The 22,217-nt window shown below is 33.8% G+C and overlaps 1 protein-coding gene across 2 annotated transcripts; it reads left to right on the forward strand.

The window, feature by feature from the left end:
* Positions 1-363: 363 nt before the first annotated feature.
* Positions 364-6,030, forward strand: LOC103569342 (E3 ubiquitin-protein ligase RNF13). Of its 2 annotated transcripts, XR_548917.3 has the most exons (8): positions 364-661; positions 3,211-3,557; positions 3,630-3,822; positions 3,966-4,352; positions 4,422-4,583; positions 4,804-5,010; positions 5,376-5,701; positions 5,793-6,029. XR_548917.3 is itself a non-coding variant. In XM_008546600.3 (7 exons), the coding sequence occupies exons 2-7, from the start codon at positions 3,375-3,377 to the stop codon at positions 5,597-5,599; spliced, it is 1,356 nt and encodes a 451-aa protein (XP_008544822.1). In that variant the 5' UTR covers positions 364-661; positions 3,211-3,374; the 3' UTR covers positions 5,600-6,030. The 2 variants fall into 2 exon arrangements, 1 of the variants encoding a protein (XP_008544822.1); XM_008546600.3 differs by having other exon boundaries at positions 5,376-6,030.
* Positions 6,031-22,217: the final 16,187 nt, after the last annotated feature.

The raw sequence follows: 22,217 nt of genomic DNA on the forward strand, positions 1-22,217 counted from the left end.
ATAAAAAGAGACTGGCTGATATATTTTGCAAGTAAATTTTTTTTTACTTAAGATATTTTATTAATAATTACAAAGATAGAAGAAATAAAGGTTATAGTTTAAAAAAAAATTTCAAATTTTGGCGCCAAATAAATTCGTAAAAAAAGTTTATTTTGGAGCTGGGGACTGGGAATTTCGCTCTAAATATTTTTTTGAGTTTGAAGAAATTACTTTTCTATTTTTTTTTAAATTTTGTTTGAAAAATATTATCCCGCAAATTTAAAAAAATACGCGGCAAAAATTTTGGCGCTGCAGTCTTCGTCTCGATAATTACAATAAAATAACAACAACAATAGTAAAATTCAGTCTCAGTTCCACAGTTCCTCTTCGTAAATAAAAAAAGAACACATTAGTAATATTAAAAAAAAAATAATAATAATAATAAAAAGAAAAAGAAATAGAAACAGACAGAGACAAAAATTTGCGTACAAGACAAGAAAACACTGTATAATATATACATATATACATCGTACTTTTACGTAAAAATAAAAAAAAGTAACCATTGTACTTGTTACTCATTTTAATACAACAATCATAAATCCAGAAAGATGAAAGTGCATTAAATTACCTGTGCAATTAATAAAAGTGACGTTACTTGAATTTAAGTTTTTAAATCTCAATGGTAAGTTTTTTAAAATTTTATTACTCAATATAAATATATACATATATACTTTTATCCATTTCAATAATTAATAATTAATTAATTTCCTGGATTTTCTAGTCTCTACGGCTGTCAAAGTTATTTCTAATTCGACAAAATAAAACTCTAACCTCATTTCTCTAGATTTATTATCATTCAGCTGTCAAATATTAAATATATCATTTACTCAAGACAATGACAATAATAAATATTTGAATTATTTTACTAAAATATGACAATGGATATTTATCATTAAGACGTAGTTAATGTATTTTAAATACATGTGACACTACAACCTTGATATATCTTAATATATATTCATACATCTTTATTAAACGATAAATATGTAATATATACAAATATATATTATACACACTCATATTTTATGTACAAATTGTTTATAAATGTCACATTTAAAGATTTGCTTACACATATTTATATGTAAATATATATAAACATATTTATTTGCATCATTGATGCTTTTTATTTCAAATTTCTAACTTACGATCGTAACTTAAATCCCCTTATACTAGTTTTATTACATTAGCTTTTGATTTTATATCAGATGACCTATATCTATTTAAATTATTATTATTAAATAGTATATAATTATTGCTAATACGTAATACATTGTCATTGTCTTTAATTAGTTGTAAATATTTAATTTTTTTATTATTATTTTTAATCATCAATTTTTTTTATCTCTAAATTATTATAAAATAATAATAAATATAATAATAGTAATAATAATGAGTATTATTATTATTATTATTATTATTATTATTTTTTTTTTTTTTTTTTCAATAGTTAATTGAGTAGTAGTACACAGTAATAAAAATGCAAATTAAAACTTAGCTAAGAATAAAGATATAAATTGTAGTAGTTTAGATTCAATATATATATATATATATATATATATATATATATATATATATATATAAACGCTTACGAACGTAAATCCGTATTAGATAATTAAGATTTTTTTTTCTTAGTAAGACAAATGCTGAATCATATATTTATTTCCTTATTTTAACAGGGGTCTGCACGTTTTTCTATCACACTCAAGTCGATGAACAATACTACATGGAAAAAAATAAACTTTAACAATTAGTGTTTGAAATTGTAACCCGGAACTCGGGTGTCAATATAGGGAATTTTAACATTCTAAATAATAAATTTTATAATACGTGTCGTCAATTTTCTAAGTATCAGTTACGATTTTTAAAGTTCAAATAGTATAGACAATAAATTTTCATATTTATTCTGTAATTTCTCATGTTTTAATGATAAATAAGAAAATTACTACTTCGAATGATAGTATTAACTGATCACTTTATCAGAATACTTTATGTATTAATTAATTGTTGTTCTCAATTTAAATAGTTCATATTTCCGTGTGGTCAAAAATGACCATAGATTCTCTTTAATAAAAAATATTTACTCTCACTCAAGAATTTTTATTTTTCTTTAGTGAGTGAATTTTTATTAGTTTCTCTCTCAAATTATCGCGATATCTGGTTTGTAAAAAAGACATAATGATAGTCTTATAACGAGATCCGACTATCTATACTGCGAAATCTATCCGATATCCAATAATTTATTAAGGAGGATTTATAGTCATTTTTGCCGCCTATCTCTAAAGCAAATCCTCTAAATGGAAATTAAGAACGAGGCTCGAAGCTTTATAATCTAGCAATCTACGTTTTTATTTTTAAAAAATATCCATTTGTTTAAAGGAAAAATCTGGACAAAGTTCCCATTTACTGTGCAAGTGCAACAAGCATAGTATTGTTCGTCGACTTAAGTGTGATTGAGATAAAAGTTCAGACCCCTGTTAAAGAAAATTTTTTTGAAAACCCCAACTTTCTCAGATAAAGTAAAAAACTCCTCTGACCAAGACAATTTCTCTTGGCTTAAGCAAATCTTTTTTTTTTCAGTGTACATAGAATTGTTAATACATTTCTCTAGAAGGTCATCTGAAATTGAGATAATTTTTCCTTAATTAGTAAATCATCTGCTGGTTTATTTATCAAAACGTTAATGTTTATTTTATATTTATTGATAACTGATGATTTATACAACGCGATAGTTTGAGGGTGTCATTACCAATAAAATTGCAGTAAATAAATACTGAGAATAATATATGTATGAGCGATATTGTTTATGTTTATGTAGAAAAACTGATGAGTTAGTCACCAAGTCTTACATTGCAGTAAGATAAATTTATATGTTTTAATTATTTACATTATCGCAAAAATTAATTTTCCAGAGGCTGAGGGACGGAGTATTTTTTTAGGTCTCATTAAAAAAAATTTTATTTAAATTTTTTGCCTTAGAAATTGAGGAGAGACAAATTTCGACAAAAATTATTATTTTTATTTACATAAATTTTTTTTATTAAAACAGTAAAAGAGACAAAAGTATAATTGCCAGTAAATTAATTAATCAAAAAAAATTTTTTTAGATATTAAATTTAAGATTTATCAGAATATAAACCACTGATGCTTATTAATTATTAATTATATTTTTAGGGCAGTATTTACGCATCAATAAAAAAAGGTGACATAAAATTAAGTCACTTATCACCACACGACGATTCATAGGATGTGATATATCCTTATGGGGTGAAAGTGCCTCTTGAGACCATTTAAAAAATTACAGTGCAATAAATAACACATAAAAAATAACGAAAATAATGTTGTCATACTGCTGCAGTACCAGTCGCCGGGTGTTATTGTGTCTGACATTGTCCACGATGGCGGCGAATATTTACGGGGATATTCTTGTTTTCTCTGATACCTCGCAGCACCAAATTGAAGAAGAATTCCGCGACATACCCGCGCGGTTTGGTCCTCTTATACCTGTCGAAGGAATCAGGGTAAGTAACTAAAGAAATTTCGTCTCATAAATTTATAAAAGTTAATTATTAATTTTTTTTTTTTGTGTTTAGGGAAAAGTTGTTTATGCACAGCCACCAACAGGATGTCGTTTGATATCCCCGCCACCAAATGACGCTAATTATACTGGTCTATGGATAGCATTAATAGCTCGTTACAATTGTAGTTTTGAAATAAAAGTACGAATGGCACAAAAAGCTGGCTATGATGCAGTTATTGTTCATAATGTTAATAGTAATGAATTAGGTAATTATTTTAAATGATAATGATAATTAAAGAGGCGGGAACTGAAGGTATAAGTGACAAAAAAAAATTTCACCTAAAAGTTGAGGCCCCTCGAATAATTAATTAATTAAATGGGTAATTGATAATGATAATTTTTTCTACAGAGCCAATGTCAGCCAAGGAACCACTTGGAATAAGTATACCATCAGTATTCGTAAGCCAGATAACGGGTTTAATAATAAAAGAAAATTATTTATGGGACAATGATTTCTCTGTATTGATAAATGATGATATTCCTTTTAATATAAATACCCACTTGTTATTACCATTTGCAATTGTTGTTGGTATATGTTTCCTAGTCATGGTTATTTTCATGGTCGTAAGATGTATAAAAGATAGACGTAGACAACGTAGGCATAGATTGCCTAAGTCGAGTTTAAAAAAAATACCAACACACAAGTACACCAAAGGCGATCCTTATGAGACCTGCGCTATTTGTTTAGATGATTATGTGGAGAACGAAAAATTACGCGTATTACCTTGTGCTCATGGTAATTATTTATGTTTTATTATTTCAGTTATTTATTTATTGATTTATTTATTGGTGATTATTTTTTTAGCATATCATACCAAGTGCATTGACCCCTGGTTGACGAAAAATAAACGCGTGTGTCCAGTATGTAAGCGCAAAGTTTTTGCCGCGGATGAAAGAATAATTACTGACAGCGAGAGTGATTCAGATGCTGATGACTCGACTCCACTTATCAGAGATGGTCATCAAGGTAATTTTTAATCTGGTTATTTATTTTTTTTTCTTTACTACTTTTTCAATTATTTAATTAGACAGTAATTTTTTTTTTCAAATCCATCAATTAGATGTGTGCTGCTTATTTGAATTTATTTTCAGTACCGCGCAATTAAAATTTTTAAATTTCCCGGGAGTTAACATTTTAAAAAATTAAAAATCTTGAGCTGAGTTTAGTAAAAAAAAATTTTTTTTAGGTACACAAGGTGGTACATTTACACCGCAACGTGAAAATCCATTTACACGAGCATTGAGATCACAACAGCGCCGTCATTCAAATTCATCAAACAGTAGTGATGATTCTTTTAGGTCGTTGATAACATCCGGAGGTAGCAGGAGTTCGCATAACGGCGAGACGTCTGGTAACACGACATTTCTAGTATCGGACACTCACAGTATAAACGGTAAGTACTTGATTACATAATTTATTTTAATTATTATCTCTCAGTTAGTATGCATATATATAAATATAATTAAGTACATATTCATTTACGATATGCATTTAAATTGATAACGTATCAAGATTGTTTGCGTTAAGAAATAATAATATGTTTACCGTGAGTTTAAATGCCAGGAGAGATATACAAAAATAACTTGATTACATTCCATTCTAGCTATCGTTAAAATCTTTAAATTGATAGTAATGTATTTGTTTTTTTTTTTTTTTTTGTTTTAAATGAAAGTTTAAATTAAAGGTGCGTTAATTTATAAATTAAAAATAATTAAAAGCTTGAAATAATTCATGAGGATAATTAATGTTATTGTTTAGGTGAACCATCGGATTTCGAGCGTTCTACAGACAGTAATGACACGTATACTGTTACTGTGTGTAGTGTAGACGCTGAAGAACATCCAGCATCAGTGGTTCACATTTCACAATCTCAATCTGAATCAGCAGCCCAAGTTCCACCAACAACTTTTGCTCCTGTCAATAATCATCCATTTAATAAATTGAGGGACATGTTGACGCGCAAAAATGATGTGTTGGATTAAAGTAATTTAAAAAATAAAATAAACACATCACTATTTTTAAATCCATTAAATTTATTTATTGAATGGAAATAATGTTCGTTAAATAGTTGTTACAAACCAAATGTAAGAAATTTCTACTTACTAAATCATGAACTTTTTAAACGTCAGTTAAAATTTTAATTTAATTTAATTTTTTCTTTTTTTTTTAATGCAGAATCTTTTTGATGAAATTTAATGGTGTGGAATTCCGAATCAAATTTGAGTTTTTAAATATTTTTATATAAATCTTAACACGCTTATTATTTAAAATTATAGATATTAGTTCATTTGAGACTTTTTCTTTTAGTTGTACAAAATGTTTTTTGAGATTTATTAATTTATTAGGATTAAATAATTAATTATTTACTTGAGCTTTAAAATACCTTTTATTTATTCGGAATTTATTTTATGAAAATAAAATAATTTTTTTTTATTACTAAAAATATGTAATTTTAAAAAAATCTTAAAACATTTTTTATAACTAAAATTTAAGCCTAATTACGTAATTGACATATTAATTATTTTAAAAGGAATAATTCGTCATTTATTTATTATAGTTTTTTTTAAATCAATTAAAAAAAAAGTTAGTCATAATTTTTAAATATATATTAATAATAACAACTAAAGGTGCTTGATAAAAATACATATAATTTATATAATTAAATAAATTAACAAAAATTAAATATTCAAATTTACTTTCATTAACCCTTTGTAATTTGCGCCAGTTTTTATTTCTCTAGATAGTTTTTTTTTTTCATATTTTTAGCAAAATATCTGCCAACACTTGAAATATTTTTTCAACGAATGGTAATAAAAATTTCTAACCTTAAGAAATATTTTTTACTTTCGGTTTTATTGAAATTTTCGAGAACACGCGCGCCCTCTATACTTACGCTGATTGGCTGCTTTAAATAAAAAATTACCGACGTCCAATAGGAGTGCGTAAAATGATCAGTTGCTTCATGAGCCGAAGGCTAACGCGGCCACCGTCATATTAAATCTTATATTTATTTGAAAAGAAAGTTTTGAAAATTTTTGATTTATTTTTTTTTTTTGTAAAAAATACATGAGAGCTTGGATAATTAAATAGGCGGGAGTTTAAAAAAAAAATTATGAAGGGTTAATAAAAAAAAAATGAATAAACAAAATTATCAATTTAAAAACAGTAAATAATTGAATGATAATTACTGTAGATCGAAGATAATTAAAATGAATGAAATTGGCTCTTACGCCTGTGATACAGTCGTGTAAATAATTTTTGATAACAAATGAAAAAAAATGATATAATAATAAGAATAATAATAATAATTATTATTTAGCGACCAAATATTAAAATTCCTTTTAATGCAGGACATAGTATAAAGGCAAACAATAAATAAAACGCGGTATATATGAATATAAATACATACATATTGAAATCAATATTAATAATGAATAAATAGTAAATATTATATTAATTATTACTATAAAATTTATTATATTTATCTGTATTATAATTAAATAACGATAATAATATTAAATTTTAATGTAATTTTATCTCTAGGGTTTAATTATTTGATCAAGTTGAATCTGCAGTTATGTATTAATGTATATTACTTTGATAAATTCCTATATATATACATATAAAAATACGTAATATTACTTCAGTGTATTAAAAATAAATCTATAAATGTCTTTCATAAATTTAATTGATTAATTTATAAAAAAAATCCACTTTATTTTAGGAAATCTTATATATTTTTAATGAGAGTATTAATTTATTAAACTCGAGTTATTTAAATCAAAAGTAAAATACTTTGAACACATAAGTTATTTTTAAAATTTTTATACTTCCGGTTTTTGATAAAAAAAAAAAAGTTTTATAGTCGAGTAAATTTTGTCAATAGACCCCGTTGTCATTTACGCTATTTTTATTAATATTATTTTATTAAATTGCTCTTTTACCAATTATCCATAAAATATTAAATTCATTGATTCTTTTATGTCTTAATAAAAAATGACAAAGTGTTTTATAGTCAATTAATAATATCGGGTAAAGTCTCAACAGTAGTGCCAGCATATAGCTTTTATTCCTTAAGCAGCTGAATCAGCGATTTCCGTACTCAGCCTGGGCTTTTATGCCATTTATATATATTTATATATATATATATATATATATATATATATATATATATATACAGCAAGCACACAATGCAACCTAACTTTATTAATAAATATATACGGATATTGCTACATCTTAAAAGTAAAATAGAATTAAGTGGGTGTGAGTAAGACAGATAATTTATATATGTATATATATGGAATATGTCAGTAAGTAAAACAAATAAGCCGGAGAACTATAAACTATATTTTATTGATTTATTATGAAGAGCAAATTATACTGTTACTGTCTGTCTGCCAGTCAAATATTCATTTTTATTTTTTCAAATTTAAAAAAAATTTGGCGCCATAAAAAAAATTTTTTAATAAATAATTGCACACCTCAACTCTGAGGTGTGCATTGACATATATTGCAAAAAATCAGAAAGTCTCATCTCGGATTGCTCATTTTGAAATTCAAATAATTTATCAAAACTTTCAAATAAAGGCCGCGGGAATTTTAAATTTAAATTTAGGGAAGACATGAAATTTGAACTAGCTGTCAATGGAAATATTTTAATTGCACTTGTGCTATTTGCTAATTTGTCATTTTAAAAATTTTTCCATTTCCATATAAATTTCAGAAAATTTAAATTGGCTTGTAAATTTCTATTTAGTTTTTTACAATTATGATATTTTGTGTGCGCTTTTGGTTCTGCAAGCTATTGTTATCTGTTTAAAATGAATGCACACAAATATATATGTAAATTTAGTATTATACATTACGGGACTATTATAAAAGTTAAAAGTTACATGTATAGAGTCCGTTTGAATTGATAGCAGCATCTATATATATGTACATGTACATAAAATATTATCCTCATACATATTAACTGCATTGAAATCAAAAATATATATACAACAGTATGTGAATGCGAATGAGCAAGAGCAAAATTTTGTATTTTTATCTCCTTTTTTTTATTCGCACTCGTAATTTTGTCTCCGCTTCGGCTTTCGTCTCGTCCTTTTGTATCCTCCGGCAGATTCTACTTCTCTTGCATTCACCCTCATACTCATCTGGTTCGCTCGTTTCATCTTGTGTCAACCCCTGCATCTTCCTAACGGTGTGTGTGCTCACTCAATGTTGAGATTACGTCCGCGTCGCTGTGCTGGAGGCTGGAGGGCGAGTGCTCACACGTGACAGCACAATGCCGCTTAAAGTTCGACCCTTCGATACTCATACATTTTCAATATATATGTATATATGTATTTAGCAGACGAAAATTCTCATTCTACCTCAGCCTCATCCTTTAGTGGCCATATATATCAACTACTCCCACCAATACTATTTTATATTCCACTAATTTGTATTCGTAACTGTAACGGCTAACTTTCATTTTGAGTTGTATCACTCATACTGTGATATTATACTGATAACTTACAGCAAAACTAACTCTGAATAATATTATTATAGTAGTCATTATTATTGTACTTCATGTATAAAGGAGAGGAGAGGCGCGGGAAGGAAAGGGGGAAGAAGGCGAAATAGAGAAGCTGAGAAATAAATGCGCTTCTGCATTCAGAGCACGATACATGTTTTTCTTTAAACTTACATTTAGAGAAAATAAGACACTTTGAGTTGTAAAATATATGTTTTTTTTTTTTCACTTTTGGGTAAAATAGAGTAGCTGAGAAAAATCATATCAAATACGCAAATTTAGCTTACAGATGTCACTTGTAATAAAATTTTGAGTACAAGTGCAACAAAAAAAATTTTTTTTAAAATTCCTGACATGAAAATTTGCTCGATATTTTTGATAATTAATATTTAATATTTGATATTTGATTAAAAAAAAATTATTTGCTAAAAAATAATTAAGAAATTTTTTTTTCAATTTATAATGCAAAAAATTTATTGGAATTTTTTGCGCGAAATCTTTTTTCTCAGTGTAAAATTTCATGGCATTCAATGCAAGTCATCATCCGTATGCTGAAAAAAAAAAAAAAAAAAAAAAAAAATATTCTGTCTGATTAATAATGACATACTCTACTTGAACGCATGCGTCTGTCCAAGCATATGTATCATCTACTAGCAACTATTTTTTATTTTGTCTGACAACACCACGCGCCAACTACTGTCACGTGCCGACAGAAAATTCCCACTGCTCTAGTGACAAGAGTTAAAAAAAAAAAATTGACTCTTTGCCTTCTTCCTCTTTCCCAAAATATAAAACTCTTCCAAAAAAAAGTAAAGGTACTCGCGAAACGTGTTATCCTCCAGCGAATAAAATTGTCGGATTTAATCTCGATTCGTGCCAAAGCTACGCTCGCTATATGTTGCGATGGCACAGACCCAATTTTATAACAAGTGGTAAAGACAAAGCGTTCGCGTAATATTCCACGTCGTGCTCCGTTGAAAAAAGGACAGAGTAAACAATCGTAAAGCAGGATACGGGTATCCCTATACATCTACATTCTCCATATATATCTATCTAAATATATAAATAGAGACAAAATAATAAAATTCATTGTAAGCGAGAGTGAGAGAGCTTTCAACGAGTGGCAATCGGATAGGCAGGCCGCGTGACTAAATTCTCTTGGTTCTGCAGCTGGTTGTGAATTATCGATTCCATCTAAATTACTCTTCATACATACATAAATACATACATACAATATTCTATCTCACCCATCCTCTGAGCCCCTCTAAAATTCTTGATCATGCGCACTCTTATCAATCCACTTCTGCTGCATCCACTTACTTCTGTCTGACTAAATATCTTCCATTATTCCTGACTCGCGGTATCCTGCAGCGCCACCGTCGTTTTTCTGTTCCGCGGTTGCGCGGAACCGAGGCGCGAAGGAGCTTTTTTTTTGAATCCATAACAATCAGCTGGCGATTTAAATAATCGGATTGATTACCAAGAAGGCAAATACAAAATAAATTATTTAACAAATCTATAAAAAAATATATAAATTTCATATATATAAATTTATATGAAATTGAATTTCTCAGTTTATCTGATAGGGATAATTATTAAGTGATGAAATAAGACAGGTGACGGGAAAAAGGGCAGTGGGACATCTTTAGAGACAAATGAATAGGGTAAGAACTGCCGGGAAGAAATCTATCTGGGGTTCATTCTATAGCAGGATAATGATAATAATAATAATAATAATAATAATTGTAGAAATAGAAAAAAGGGCGAGAGCAGGGTCGAATAAGAGTACAGGGGATGGAAGAGTTCCAGCCCTCGGGTTATCGCGGATGCTGTCGAACTGAGCGCGATAGATTCTCTTCGGGGAAACCGGCGGCCGCGGGGACGAGGGACTGCGTGGGAGAGTAGTGTGAGAGGAGCAATTGGATGGCCCGAGGACGCGGGCAAAGGGGTAGAAACGTTGACGGCGCTGAGGTGGAGGCGTCGGATAGCCCGGGCGGGGAGCGGCAAAAACGAAGATGGCGGAGCTTGCGACGCCCGCCTTTCACCCACGGTAGACCAAGAAACGGCCGGCTGTGTGTGTGACATCCGTGCGCGCTGTGTCACACTTATTATCATTACTATTATAACTATGGCCCCCAAGTTATTATGTGCTTATTTATCATTAATTAATAACGTCTTCCTCGATATATAATAACGGGTTTATCAATAACAACAACAACAATAATAATAATAATAATAATAATAATAATAATAATAATAGTAATAGTAATAACAATAATGATAATTATATTGTTACCTTTGTAATAATTGTGTCCAGTGATTTGTTTACCCGCGACTTGTGATCGCCCGAGTTACATCAATGAGCACGTCCACTATTTATTTCATTCTGGGCAGCGAAAAAAATATAAAATTTATCAGACATTTATCCAGTGAGTTACGCAATTACTTTTAGTGATTTAAAAACCCATGGAGACATTCGTGGAAGTGCGGATCCTTTTGCTGGCGCGATAGTTGATGTCTAGTGTCAGTGAAATGATTTTTGGTGATGATGATCAAGTGTGCGTGCACGCGTTTTAAATAAACGCAGGGTGAAGATAAAGAGACAGAGTGACGGTGGATGAGGGAGAGAAAGACAGAGAGAAACCATGTAGACGATGATTATATAGATGATCCTTGGAGGCTTTTGGAGCGTGCTATCTCTTGAGATTTCTCAGAGCACGAGAAAGAGACCCGAGTAGTCCAGCAGCAGTAGCACTGGTATTTCTCCCCTCGGGTTCTCTTCCCTCCCTTCTCTCAGATATCTCGCTCTCTCGCGCTTTTCCTGTCCTCAGTATCACTCCATACTCATACATCCATACCCATATACAGATATATATGTATATATCATCTCATATAAATCTATCTCACTTCAACACACTCCCTCTTGCTGGCTTGATCTTGGCGGTGGTTGCGCCCAAGTGAGTGTGCCAGCAGTGCGTTGGTGGCAGTCTCGAGCCCCGTGACTCGAGGAAGGACGTGTGCGCATCGCGCGACTCGTGTCGTGCGTCCCGGGGCAATTGTACCCGTTTTATTTTTTCTCTTTTACGTTTTCACTATTTTAATAAACAGTCGGTGTGTTTTTTAAATGTCTTGACATAAAATTTTAAAATTCTGTGATCTGTTGGTGTGAGAAAATTTTTGAAACTCTGATTATTATTATTATTATTATTAATATTAACATTATCACCGCCAGCACTTACTGTCATCGCTATCAGCACTACTATGATTACGATTATGATTATGATTACTGTTATCAGTGCTGATGGCAATATCGTCATTGAGGGACTCTAAAGTAAATCTTGTATAAGTTGTACTCGGATTATTGAGGGATTTTTGGACACAAGTGAGACAGGCGAAAGATTGCTCCGCCCCCTGACAGCCGTGCACACGGCTGGCTTGCTCCGGGGGAGGTAGGCGAGGTTTAGTTCCATTCTCGCTGTCGAAAGGACACACTGTACGGCGGCGGTGGCTGTGGTGTGTGACACACGCGTTGACAAGAGAGAACACGAGAGGGAGTGTGGGATTGTGTGGTGTGTATGTGTGCACTTGTAATACACTTAATATATATGGGCATAATTTTTCCTCCGGTGCTAAATTCAATAAAAGTGGCTGCTGTTTTAATAAAACTAAATATTCCTCAAACTGCTGACTAATAATAATAATATTAATAATAATAATAATAATAATAATAATAATAATAATAGTTGAATAATTAGTAGGATTTAATTGGGGCCTAGTTGGTGACTTGCTCGGGGTGATTTAAATTTTATAAAGTTTATTATTGTTTAAAGAGTTGTTGCACATGTGGGAGACATATATATGTGTATATATATTTGTAATAGAGAGATAAAGGTATAAATAAGATTTTAACGAGTGTAAAGCAGTGAGTGTGGGAGTGTGTCGTATGTGTGAGTGTGGGAGAGTGTGGGTGATACGACGATGGTAGAGGCGCGTCAGCAGCGACGCCGGTGACGAGTACGGCGTTCAGAGTACCAGCAGTGGTGTAAGAGTCGCTGATAAATTATTTCTGTGTTATTTTATAAATAGTAATTATGGTAGTAAATAAAGAATGAGATTAAGGGAAAGGGTTTTGTGATTGAGTGCACTGGTGGTGTGTAAAGTGACAACTTTTTTACATGTGGAAATGGTAATTTTTTTTTTTTTTTAAATAACCGCTTTGGTTTTTGGTAATTGTTAGATCAGTACGGACAGATAGTAGGTGGTAAAAATTGAAATAATTGTTATTTATTTAAAATTTTCCGGGAGGACGGGCGGCTGAGGGGTACGCGAACGCGCGGGCGCGCGCGCCTTAGTGTCGCTGTGGAGCGAAAATATATTTTTTAGGGGTACAGTGTGGGCTAAAATAAAAGGGGAGAACAAGTGGGACTAGTGGATTGAGTAGCCAGTGGTGTGTTGTTTATTGGGGGCTGGTTTTTGTTGAGTTTTGTTTTTTTAAATTGGGCTGGGAGACAGTGTTGTTGTTTTAAGAAGTTGGTGGAGTTTAAATACACCCGATTAGTGGGGTGTGTCCATGAATATCGTGCGGATGGGTGCCGTCGCGCGGCGGGTACGCGTGACAGTGAAAACGTCAATGGGTGCAGTTGAAAAAATAGTTGGATTAAATATAAGGGTCTATTGGGCGTGATTTTAGTGAGGGAGAGACTGGACTGGGCCAAAGGTGGAGATTAAACTGGCGGAGGTAGAGGTGAGAGTGACTGAGTTGATAGTAAGTGACAAAGGCTGTACAGCGGTCGTAATAACATCAAGACGTGCATAAAAACGTGCAAGACGACGGGTTGCGGCGTGGCGGCGCGGCGGCTTGTCCAGCATGCAGCATGAACCCCGTGTATCATTTAATCAGCGCAGCGAGGCAGCAGCTGAAGATAAAGAAACAACATCATCAACCACAACAACAACATCAACAATTGTCTTTGGCAACAAAGCGCCAGCAAGCAGAGAAGAAGAAGCTGCAGCAGCAGAAGTTGTTGGTGGTGGTGCATCGAGAAGAGCCTCGTGGTTGTGTAACAGTCGCCGGGGAATTTCCAATTGGTCGCGTCGCCCCGGAAAGAAAATCGAAAGACGATCCGTGCACGCGGGAGGAAAAGGATTATTACTCCCGTTGGTGGTGTTGTCGTCGCTGGATACACCAGTTACAGCGCGAGCGACACAAATTTATCAGAAGCGGGTACCGTCGTCGTCGCCGAAGACGGAACAGCTTGGGCTCTCTGTCGCTGGAGATTTCATTGGCTACAACGGTCACAGCTGGTGGACAAAAGAATCAGAAAATCGAGTGGGAAGCACCTGCAGAAGGCCGAAAATCACGTGGCAGAAAAAGCCGCGTCGTCACTAGGCAATCTAGAGGGCTATTGGCTGCTGACGTACCGGGTGCTCAGTCAGCACGCGGCGGCGTCGGGCCCAGGCCTAATTTGCTGCTTCAGCGATGCGGCCCGGATCTACCGAACGCAACCCGCGCCGTCGTCCCTGTCGCCGGCGAGCCAGGCCCCAGCTGCCACGGTGGTACGCATCACAAGATTACGAGCTAGAATCAGCGTACACCGTAAAGAAGGAAAAACTCGTTGGAGAAGAAAAGGAAGCAGGAGAGGAGATAGAGAAGAAAAAGAAGAGGGAGGAGAAGGAAAAGGTGGTGAAGAAGCTGAAGCTAAAGACCAGGAAGAAGATAAAGAACAAGATATTGTGGGAAACAAGAGAAGAAGAAATAGACCAAGTGGGAGGTCGACGCTCGCCTCCTGGAACGAGCGCCGACAACGTCGTCGTGGGGACGCCAGTGTCCCCTGTCACGTGCTCATGCGACTCGAGCATCCGCCCCGTACCACGGGACCACCACCACCCACGACCATCAAGACGAAGAGCTTACGTAAGTACGTCATCACCAAAGTCAGCAACAACATCAACAACAGTAACAGCAACAGCAACAACAACAGCAACAGCAACAACCCAACCACCACTAAGTTATCGTCAAATCGTCGGTATTTACGGTCCACATTCGCAGTTAACAGAATTATACGCTCTTCGTCGTCACTATTGTTTTACTGTCAACGTCATGTTCTCCAATCGCGACGCAACGACAGTACTCAGGCTGCTGCCCGTAACCGTATCGCCGTGTCCGAGCAGATTGCCCGTGTCTTGTATAATCGCACGGACACTCTTACTAAGGACGGTGCTAATCATAACGATGATGATGATGATGATGATGATGATGAAGATGATTATGATAACAATGATGACAATGATGATGAATATGAGGAGAAAGAGGAGGAAGGAGATCAAAGCCAACACCTCACTTATGACAATTACGATAACGAGGAGCGGGTACACCGCAGCACTGCCTTCAATGTCACATCATCATCATTATCATGCAAGACCGAGGTCTACACGTGTCGTGTCTGCGGCACGAGCCATACGTTGCAGCCGAGCAATGTCGCGACCGGCTCTCAGCGTCACGACCAGGTCAAAATCACGTCCGCACTATGCCAACAGACTACTACTACTTGTACTACTACTACTTCTACTACTACTACTACTGCTACTCGTACTAATAACACTAATAATAATTTTAACATTAATATTAATAATGATAGAGATAATATTAATCATGATACTATTACGGCTACGTCTTTTCCCAAAATGCTTAATAACACTGCCTTCAATTATCATCAACAAAAACATAAACAGCGACAACCCAAACCAATGGAACAACAACAGCAACAACAACAACAATTACAGCACCAGCAACAACACGAAAAGAACATTTACGACGAGAAGGATACTAACGAGAACAAGAAGACGACGCGCGTGGCTGTCCCGGGCGGCAAATTTCTACGAGAGAAACCGGGTGAAGCCAAAATTAATCCCGAATTATTTACGAATAAGAGCGACACGAGAGCCGATAAAAAAGTACCGGGTGAAAGACCACACTGGCCTGAGAATAACCACGTACACAACAACACTGCCTCGCTTAAAACAGAAAAGTTCAGCGGCCTCCGGAAATCATGGCGTTCACGCAAAACGAGGACCGCAAATTGTCGCGGGTTCACTCGCGGTAGGAGCTACGGTATGCTGTTCTTTCTGTACCTGTTGGCATTGCCGTTCCTACTCGGCGATCCATTCAACACTGGGGTACTTGCCAGTGAGTCCGCTGTCCAGGATCCAGTGTCCGTGGGAAACCTGACGACGCGCAACGCGTCCTTAGAGCGTGTTCGCAGGTTCGAGTCTCAGCAGGAGCAGGAACAGCAGCAGCAAGATGAGGAAAAGCAAGTTGGCCAATACCAGCAGGAACAGAGGCACTCAGGTAGCACACTGATGCAGCAGCATCCTTACAACGAATACACATGGGATGTTAATGCGATAAATCCTTGGCTTTCGGCTTGCGACCTGGCGGGTCCAGCGCCTGCCGATCTTCAGGGGACATGTGGACCACCTGAAGTGCCAAAGTACTGCCCGATGCCGTGCAAAGGCCAGGGCGATGCTAAAAAAATTTACCGTGAGGTAGTCGAACGTCTCTACGTCCCGGTGACGTTGCGTACCGGTTCTGCTAAATCAAACGGTAAATGGAAATCATTTTCACAATCATCATCAACCTCATCGTCATCATTGTCTTCGTCGTCGTCGTCGTCATCGTCAAGTGGTGGTAATACAGCGGCTCCGGATCAGTGCCTTTTTTACCTCGAGGAGTCGCACAAAGATGATATCTGTCGGGATGATTTTGCGCGATCAGATTCATTAAGTTTTTTAACCCCCAGAGAAAACCGATATTGGTTTGTAAGTGGTTTACGTTTACGTCATTGTTGTGAACACGCGGCAATAAATGCATTGGCACCTGGCAAAGGTGGACCTCTCGAGGATGTGCTTAATGGTGGACGTAAATGCGTCAATGCACTAGACAAACTTCTGAGCGTCGACGCACTTGCCGCGAGACTTCACTGCGAATTCGGCGAGGTCCTCGCTCGTTACGACTGCGCTCAGCAGTACTCGGTCATCCATAACTGCACACACTGCAAGGTAAGAAACACTTTTTTTTTTTTACCTAATTTTAAACCCAACTGATTTCGCTGACCAATTTTTTTATCTCTGATTCCGTAAATTATGCCCTGGCTTTTTCACTTTATATTTTTTAATAGAGACTAAAATATTCTTATGCTTTGTGTCATTTGTTAGTGAAACTCTGGTGGTTTTTTTATTATAATTTTTTGCTCTTATGCACCTGTAACACATAACTTTGCTAAAAAGTATGTGTATATATTTGGAGAAGTAAATTTAATACTTAAAAAAAGGAAAAATATAAAACCACTAAAAAATATAAAACTCTATATAAAGTATGAAAGTTTTTTACGCTAAGAAAGGAACGAAGAGTAATAACTAACCAACACAATTCACCACTACCCCACGTAGCTATAAAGTTACCATTTATAATGTTACGCTATATATATTTATATGTTTATATAGACAGACAGCTATAAAATCCGGTGGACTTGAGCGTAAACAATAAACGAGATTGGTAATTTTTCCTTACGTCCCGCTGTCAATTTTCGTTTATTCAGCAGCGGAACAAAAAAATTTAACATCACTTTCCAATTCTCAGATAATAACTGAAATTAATGTCACCACTATTACCGCGTACCCTTTTCCCAACTTGTAGTTTAACCGCGAAATTAAATCTAAAGTTCAAAAGTACGTCATAGTCGGTACTCGGGTAAATTACTTTATACTGAGGCAGACGGGTTTATGTATGGATACTTTTTTTATCTTTGTCATCATTAAAAGTCATGACGTCATTGGCCCTTTTACTGCTCAACCTTTGACTCTTAGCTTTTCCTCCAGACATTGCAGTTGTAGTCCGGTTTAAAAATTGACGCCCCTTTACTCGTGACGTAACATGTGTCTCATTGATTTACTCAAGTAATTTTATTTTTTTACTGTGTGGGGCAAAATGAGACGTTCGAACATTTTTTTCTGCGGCTGTTTGTCTACAGTCTAAAAAAATAGGGGATGAGTTGACCATTTTTAAGAGTGACCCTTTCAAAATTTTGATCAAAAAATTTTTTAGTAAAAATTTTATGTCAGCTATGATTTGAATCTTGATATTTTTTTTTCAAGAGCGTTTTGAAAATAATTTTTTTCAAATTTTTTTCACAAACGAAAGCTCTTATCATAGAACACATATCAGGACTCGATGCACTACTCTATGATCTAATGATCTTTGATTTAATTGAAAATTAATTGAAAATTTTCATTTGGTTGCGAGAGAAATTTAGGCAAAGTCCCCATTTACTGTAGAAGTGCAACAAGAACAGTTCCGTTCATTTATTCGAGTGTAAAAAGAACCCCCCCCCCCTCTAACAAAATTCAAAAATTTTTTATAATTTAAAAAAATTAAAAATGGCCGCCTTGCTCGAATTTAAAAAAAATATTTCAGCTTAAAAATGGCGCCTCATTTTTCTCGTCTCTCCCTTAGTTTTTATGTATTCATATTCGCTTTTTCATAAATAATTCATGGCACATAGTTATCCTCCGGTTACTTTTTTATAATAATTATAATAATTATAATTTAGCGGCATAATATTGTAATAATTATGCACGGCCATTTGCACTTCGGATAACGTTTAATGAGTTTGCATATACGAGGTTAAACTTTCGATAAAGTGTAATGGTGATATATATTTATAGTGCATATGAGTATAAGTATAAGTAGAAGTAGTAGTAGAGAAAAAGCTCCGTCGTTTTTGGTTATATACATATATATATATGTATATAAATATATCGTTACTGGTAACACTTAACTTTTAAAGTCTTTATTTTCATCCTGTATAAATTCGTTGGACTATTACTCATCGTAGTTTGATGTAAGTTGTCTAGTTGTAAGCTGTAAGTAGCAAAGTAGTATGAGATCGTGCCTAAAAGACGTTGATCGCTGTACTTTCTTGGTTGTTCCGTTAATCGTTCGTCATTTGTCGCTTACCGTTGATCGTTCGACGTTCATTTCCCCAGAGGGTTTGGCTGTAGCTTAAGACTGAGTAAAGTCAAGTGGAGAAGTTAGGGCCAGAAATGATCCGAGAGTTAGAGAGACGAGAGAGAGAGAGAGAGAGAGAGAGAGAGAGAGAGAGAGAGAGAGAGAGAGAGAGAGAGAGAGAGAGAGAGAGAGAGAGAGAGTGATGGAAGTTGAAGTTGGATGAGCCATCATCCTAGTATGGAGTATGTACTGTAGTTAGATTAATGGCTGCCTCTTTTTGTTGTTGGATGCCAAGATTGGAAAAATACTCAAACGGTTGATAGTACTGCGTTTTTATAAAGCTTGTAATTGAAGAACCTAGTGGGTTATTTTGTTTTATCAACTGGAGATTTAATGGCGATGGTGGATTTTTATTTATTGGATTTTAGAGTTTTGTTTGTCGGTTATTTGGAATTTTTTTTTCTAGTTGTTTTTAGTCGATTTGTTGTGATGATAATTTTTAGCAGAGGCGGGAAAATTTTTTTGATATTTTTATTTTTAAATTTTATATACGAACACTAGTAAAAATTTTTTTAGATAAAAAATATAATTTTGGAGGCATAAAAAAAAATTTATGGCAATTGAAATTTTTTTCTATTAAAAAATTAAATTAATAAAATTTTGGTGAAGTGAGAAAAATTTTTTGAATTAAAAAAAAAATTTCGTTAAAATTAAAACTTTTTTCAGGTGCCCATTTTACCTCGGGTTATTCGAAATAAATATTAGGTATCTAAATGTGTGTTAAGAAGTAATTTTTTAGAATTTTTTTATGGGTAATTAAGAAAAAGGTCTGGCTGAGTGTTAATAACTTTGGAAAACATGATCTTTAGTAATAGATATGTTTAAAAAAATAATTACTAATTTAAACAAAAAAATTATTTTTCGAAGCAAGAAAATTTTAATCTAAATGTAAATTAAATAATAATAAAAAAAAAAAAGGTTAATTATTCGAGATTTAAAATATTCTATTAACTTGAGTCTTTATTTATCAATAATTAATATAAAAGATTGATTAAATCTAATAATAAAAAAATGAAGATGAGGTAAAATAGTCTGTAGGATATAAAAAAAGTCGACAATATAATTTCAAACTGACCCTGTGTATCAAATTGATTTTTCCATAAAAACCAGACACCTCGGGTCTATTATCATTAAAGCGACGTCGTTGTCCTTGTCTGCGCCGTCGTCGTAGCCGTCATGGCAGCCTGGTGGAAACGAGCCGTCTCTTGTTTCACCACAAGTTTAAGTCGTAAAAGAACACAAGAAATAGCCGAGAAAAAATAACCGAAGAAAGGAAAAAAGTTAGTAGCAAGTAAAGTAAAGAGATAAAAAAGTGAAAAGAGAAAAAGAACTAGACTCAGGTGGGGAGGGAAGGGTGGGAATGTATACCGTAGATCCGATGTATATTGTTTAAGCGAAATCCTTTCCCGCGGGTGTCACCTAGAGAAACAGCAACGGCGTTAAAGCCAAGCAACAAACTCTGGCCAGTAAGTCATACCCCGGGGAAAATGGACCACAACTTACACAACGGCTGCAGCGACGATGCATACCGATACTTAAATATTTACATGTATATATGTATATAAATGTGTGTGTAGGTGGACTCAGGCACGCGCCTGGGCCGCTCGCAGTTCCAGGATAGGAGCTGGGGCACAACTTGTGGGTGGGTTGACGTAGTAATTGAGAGACGCGTTCATTCGTTGTAACCCCCAGGCTGTTTACACTGTTCGTGCAAAATTTATACGGTATTAAAGGTGCACCTGATCGTGTTACGATCTAACGTCTACTCAAAGCTATAGCGTTGACGTTAATACTGTTCTTATGAAAGATCCAATAACATACATATTTATAGCCGTTTTATCATAACAATAATTTTCCTGTTAATGAAAATTTTCTCTTTTTTTTTTTTTTCATTACCACGTCTATAAAATAGTTATTTTTATCTAAAGATCGCGGTATGACAAAAAATTGCGTAAAACTTCCAGTTTTTTTTTCGCGCCCACTTCCGGTTTATTTTTATTTTTAATAAATTCATTTTTTGGCCGTTCACTTTGTTCCAATAATTGAAATAAATTTAGATAAAAATTAGTTTTTTTTTTTTTTCTAGAAATTTTCAGTGTCCCATTGTACCCCGGTATTTATTTAGTAAATATTTATCAGCCACTAGATTACATAAATTTATAAAAAATTTTTTCTTTAATGCAATTAATTAATTTTTTTTCATAGAAAATAAAAAAAATTTTTTTATCAGAAAAAAAAATACTTGAATGGGATTCGAACCAGGATCTTAGTATTTGATTTAAAATAATTATTTTATTTTTAATAATAATTAATGTAATTTAATAATTGATACAAGAAGCAGCTGTAGATAGTATGGATACATGATACTTATAATTGATGAAATATAATTATCGTATTTAATAATAATGATGCAAGTAGGAGTAGGTAACGTTAATAATCGGCATTAATTATCTTTCGGACATTGACCGACCGTGGCGGAAGACTTTACTCTCCTTGTTCCTGTCTCTCTCTCTCTCTTTCTCACCCTCTGTGGAGCGATCAGTAGTATTAGTATAGTTACAGGACTATAACAGAAGCTCATCCCTCGAGGGTGTTCGCTGGCGTCTAAGATGAGGCAATATCTCGAGATTCATGCTATCTAGTCTACTCCAAGACGACTAGGACGGATGGATGAAATTATTCGCGGTAAGATGATCTCAATTAAGTACGGCGCGGTCTAATCTGATGGGCGATACGTTCGTTTAATCTGATTGCTACTCCGTTGGTACTCTCTTCTTGCTGATATATACACCACGTGCTAGTATCTTCGCTATTATAGTTTGCCAACCCAGACATCCGGAAGTTATTATTATTATCATCATCAAAGAAAATAATCTTTCGTCGTCAATGAAGACAAAAAAAATAAATAGTCTATTAAAGAAACATTATTTTTTTGATTTCAGTAGAAAAAAAAATTTCCGGTGGCATTCCTATCATGAATATTTAAAAAAAACCTGTTACCATATGATATGGGAAT

Source organism: Microplitis demolitor, chromosome 5 (assembly GCF_026212275.2).
Source record: "Microplitis demolitor isolate Queensland-Clemson2020A chromosome 5, iyMicDemo2.1a, whole genome shotgun sequence".
Classification (NCBI taxonomy): domain Eukaryota; kingdom Metazoa; phylum Arthropoda; class Insecta; order Hymenoptera; family Braconidae; genus Microplitis; species Microplitis demolitor.

What these genes read in the sequence shown, in the direction of transcription:
- LOC103569342 (XM_008546600.3), top strand. Translation starts at nt 3,375, where the DNA reads ATGTTGTCATACTGCTGCAGTACCAGTCGCCGGGTGTTATTGTGTCTG. An exon ending in TGTTAATAGTAATGAATTAG is followed by an intron (nt 3,823 to 3,965) that starts GTAATTATTTTA and finishes TTTTTTCTACAG; the next exon opens with AGCCAATGTCAGCCAAGGAA. An exon ending in GGACACTCACAGTATAAACG is followed by an intron (nt 5,011 to 5,375) that starts GTAAGTACTTGA and finishes GTTATTGTTTAG; the next exon opens with GTGAACCATCGGATTTCGAG.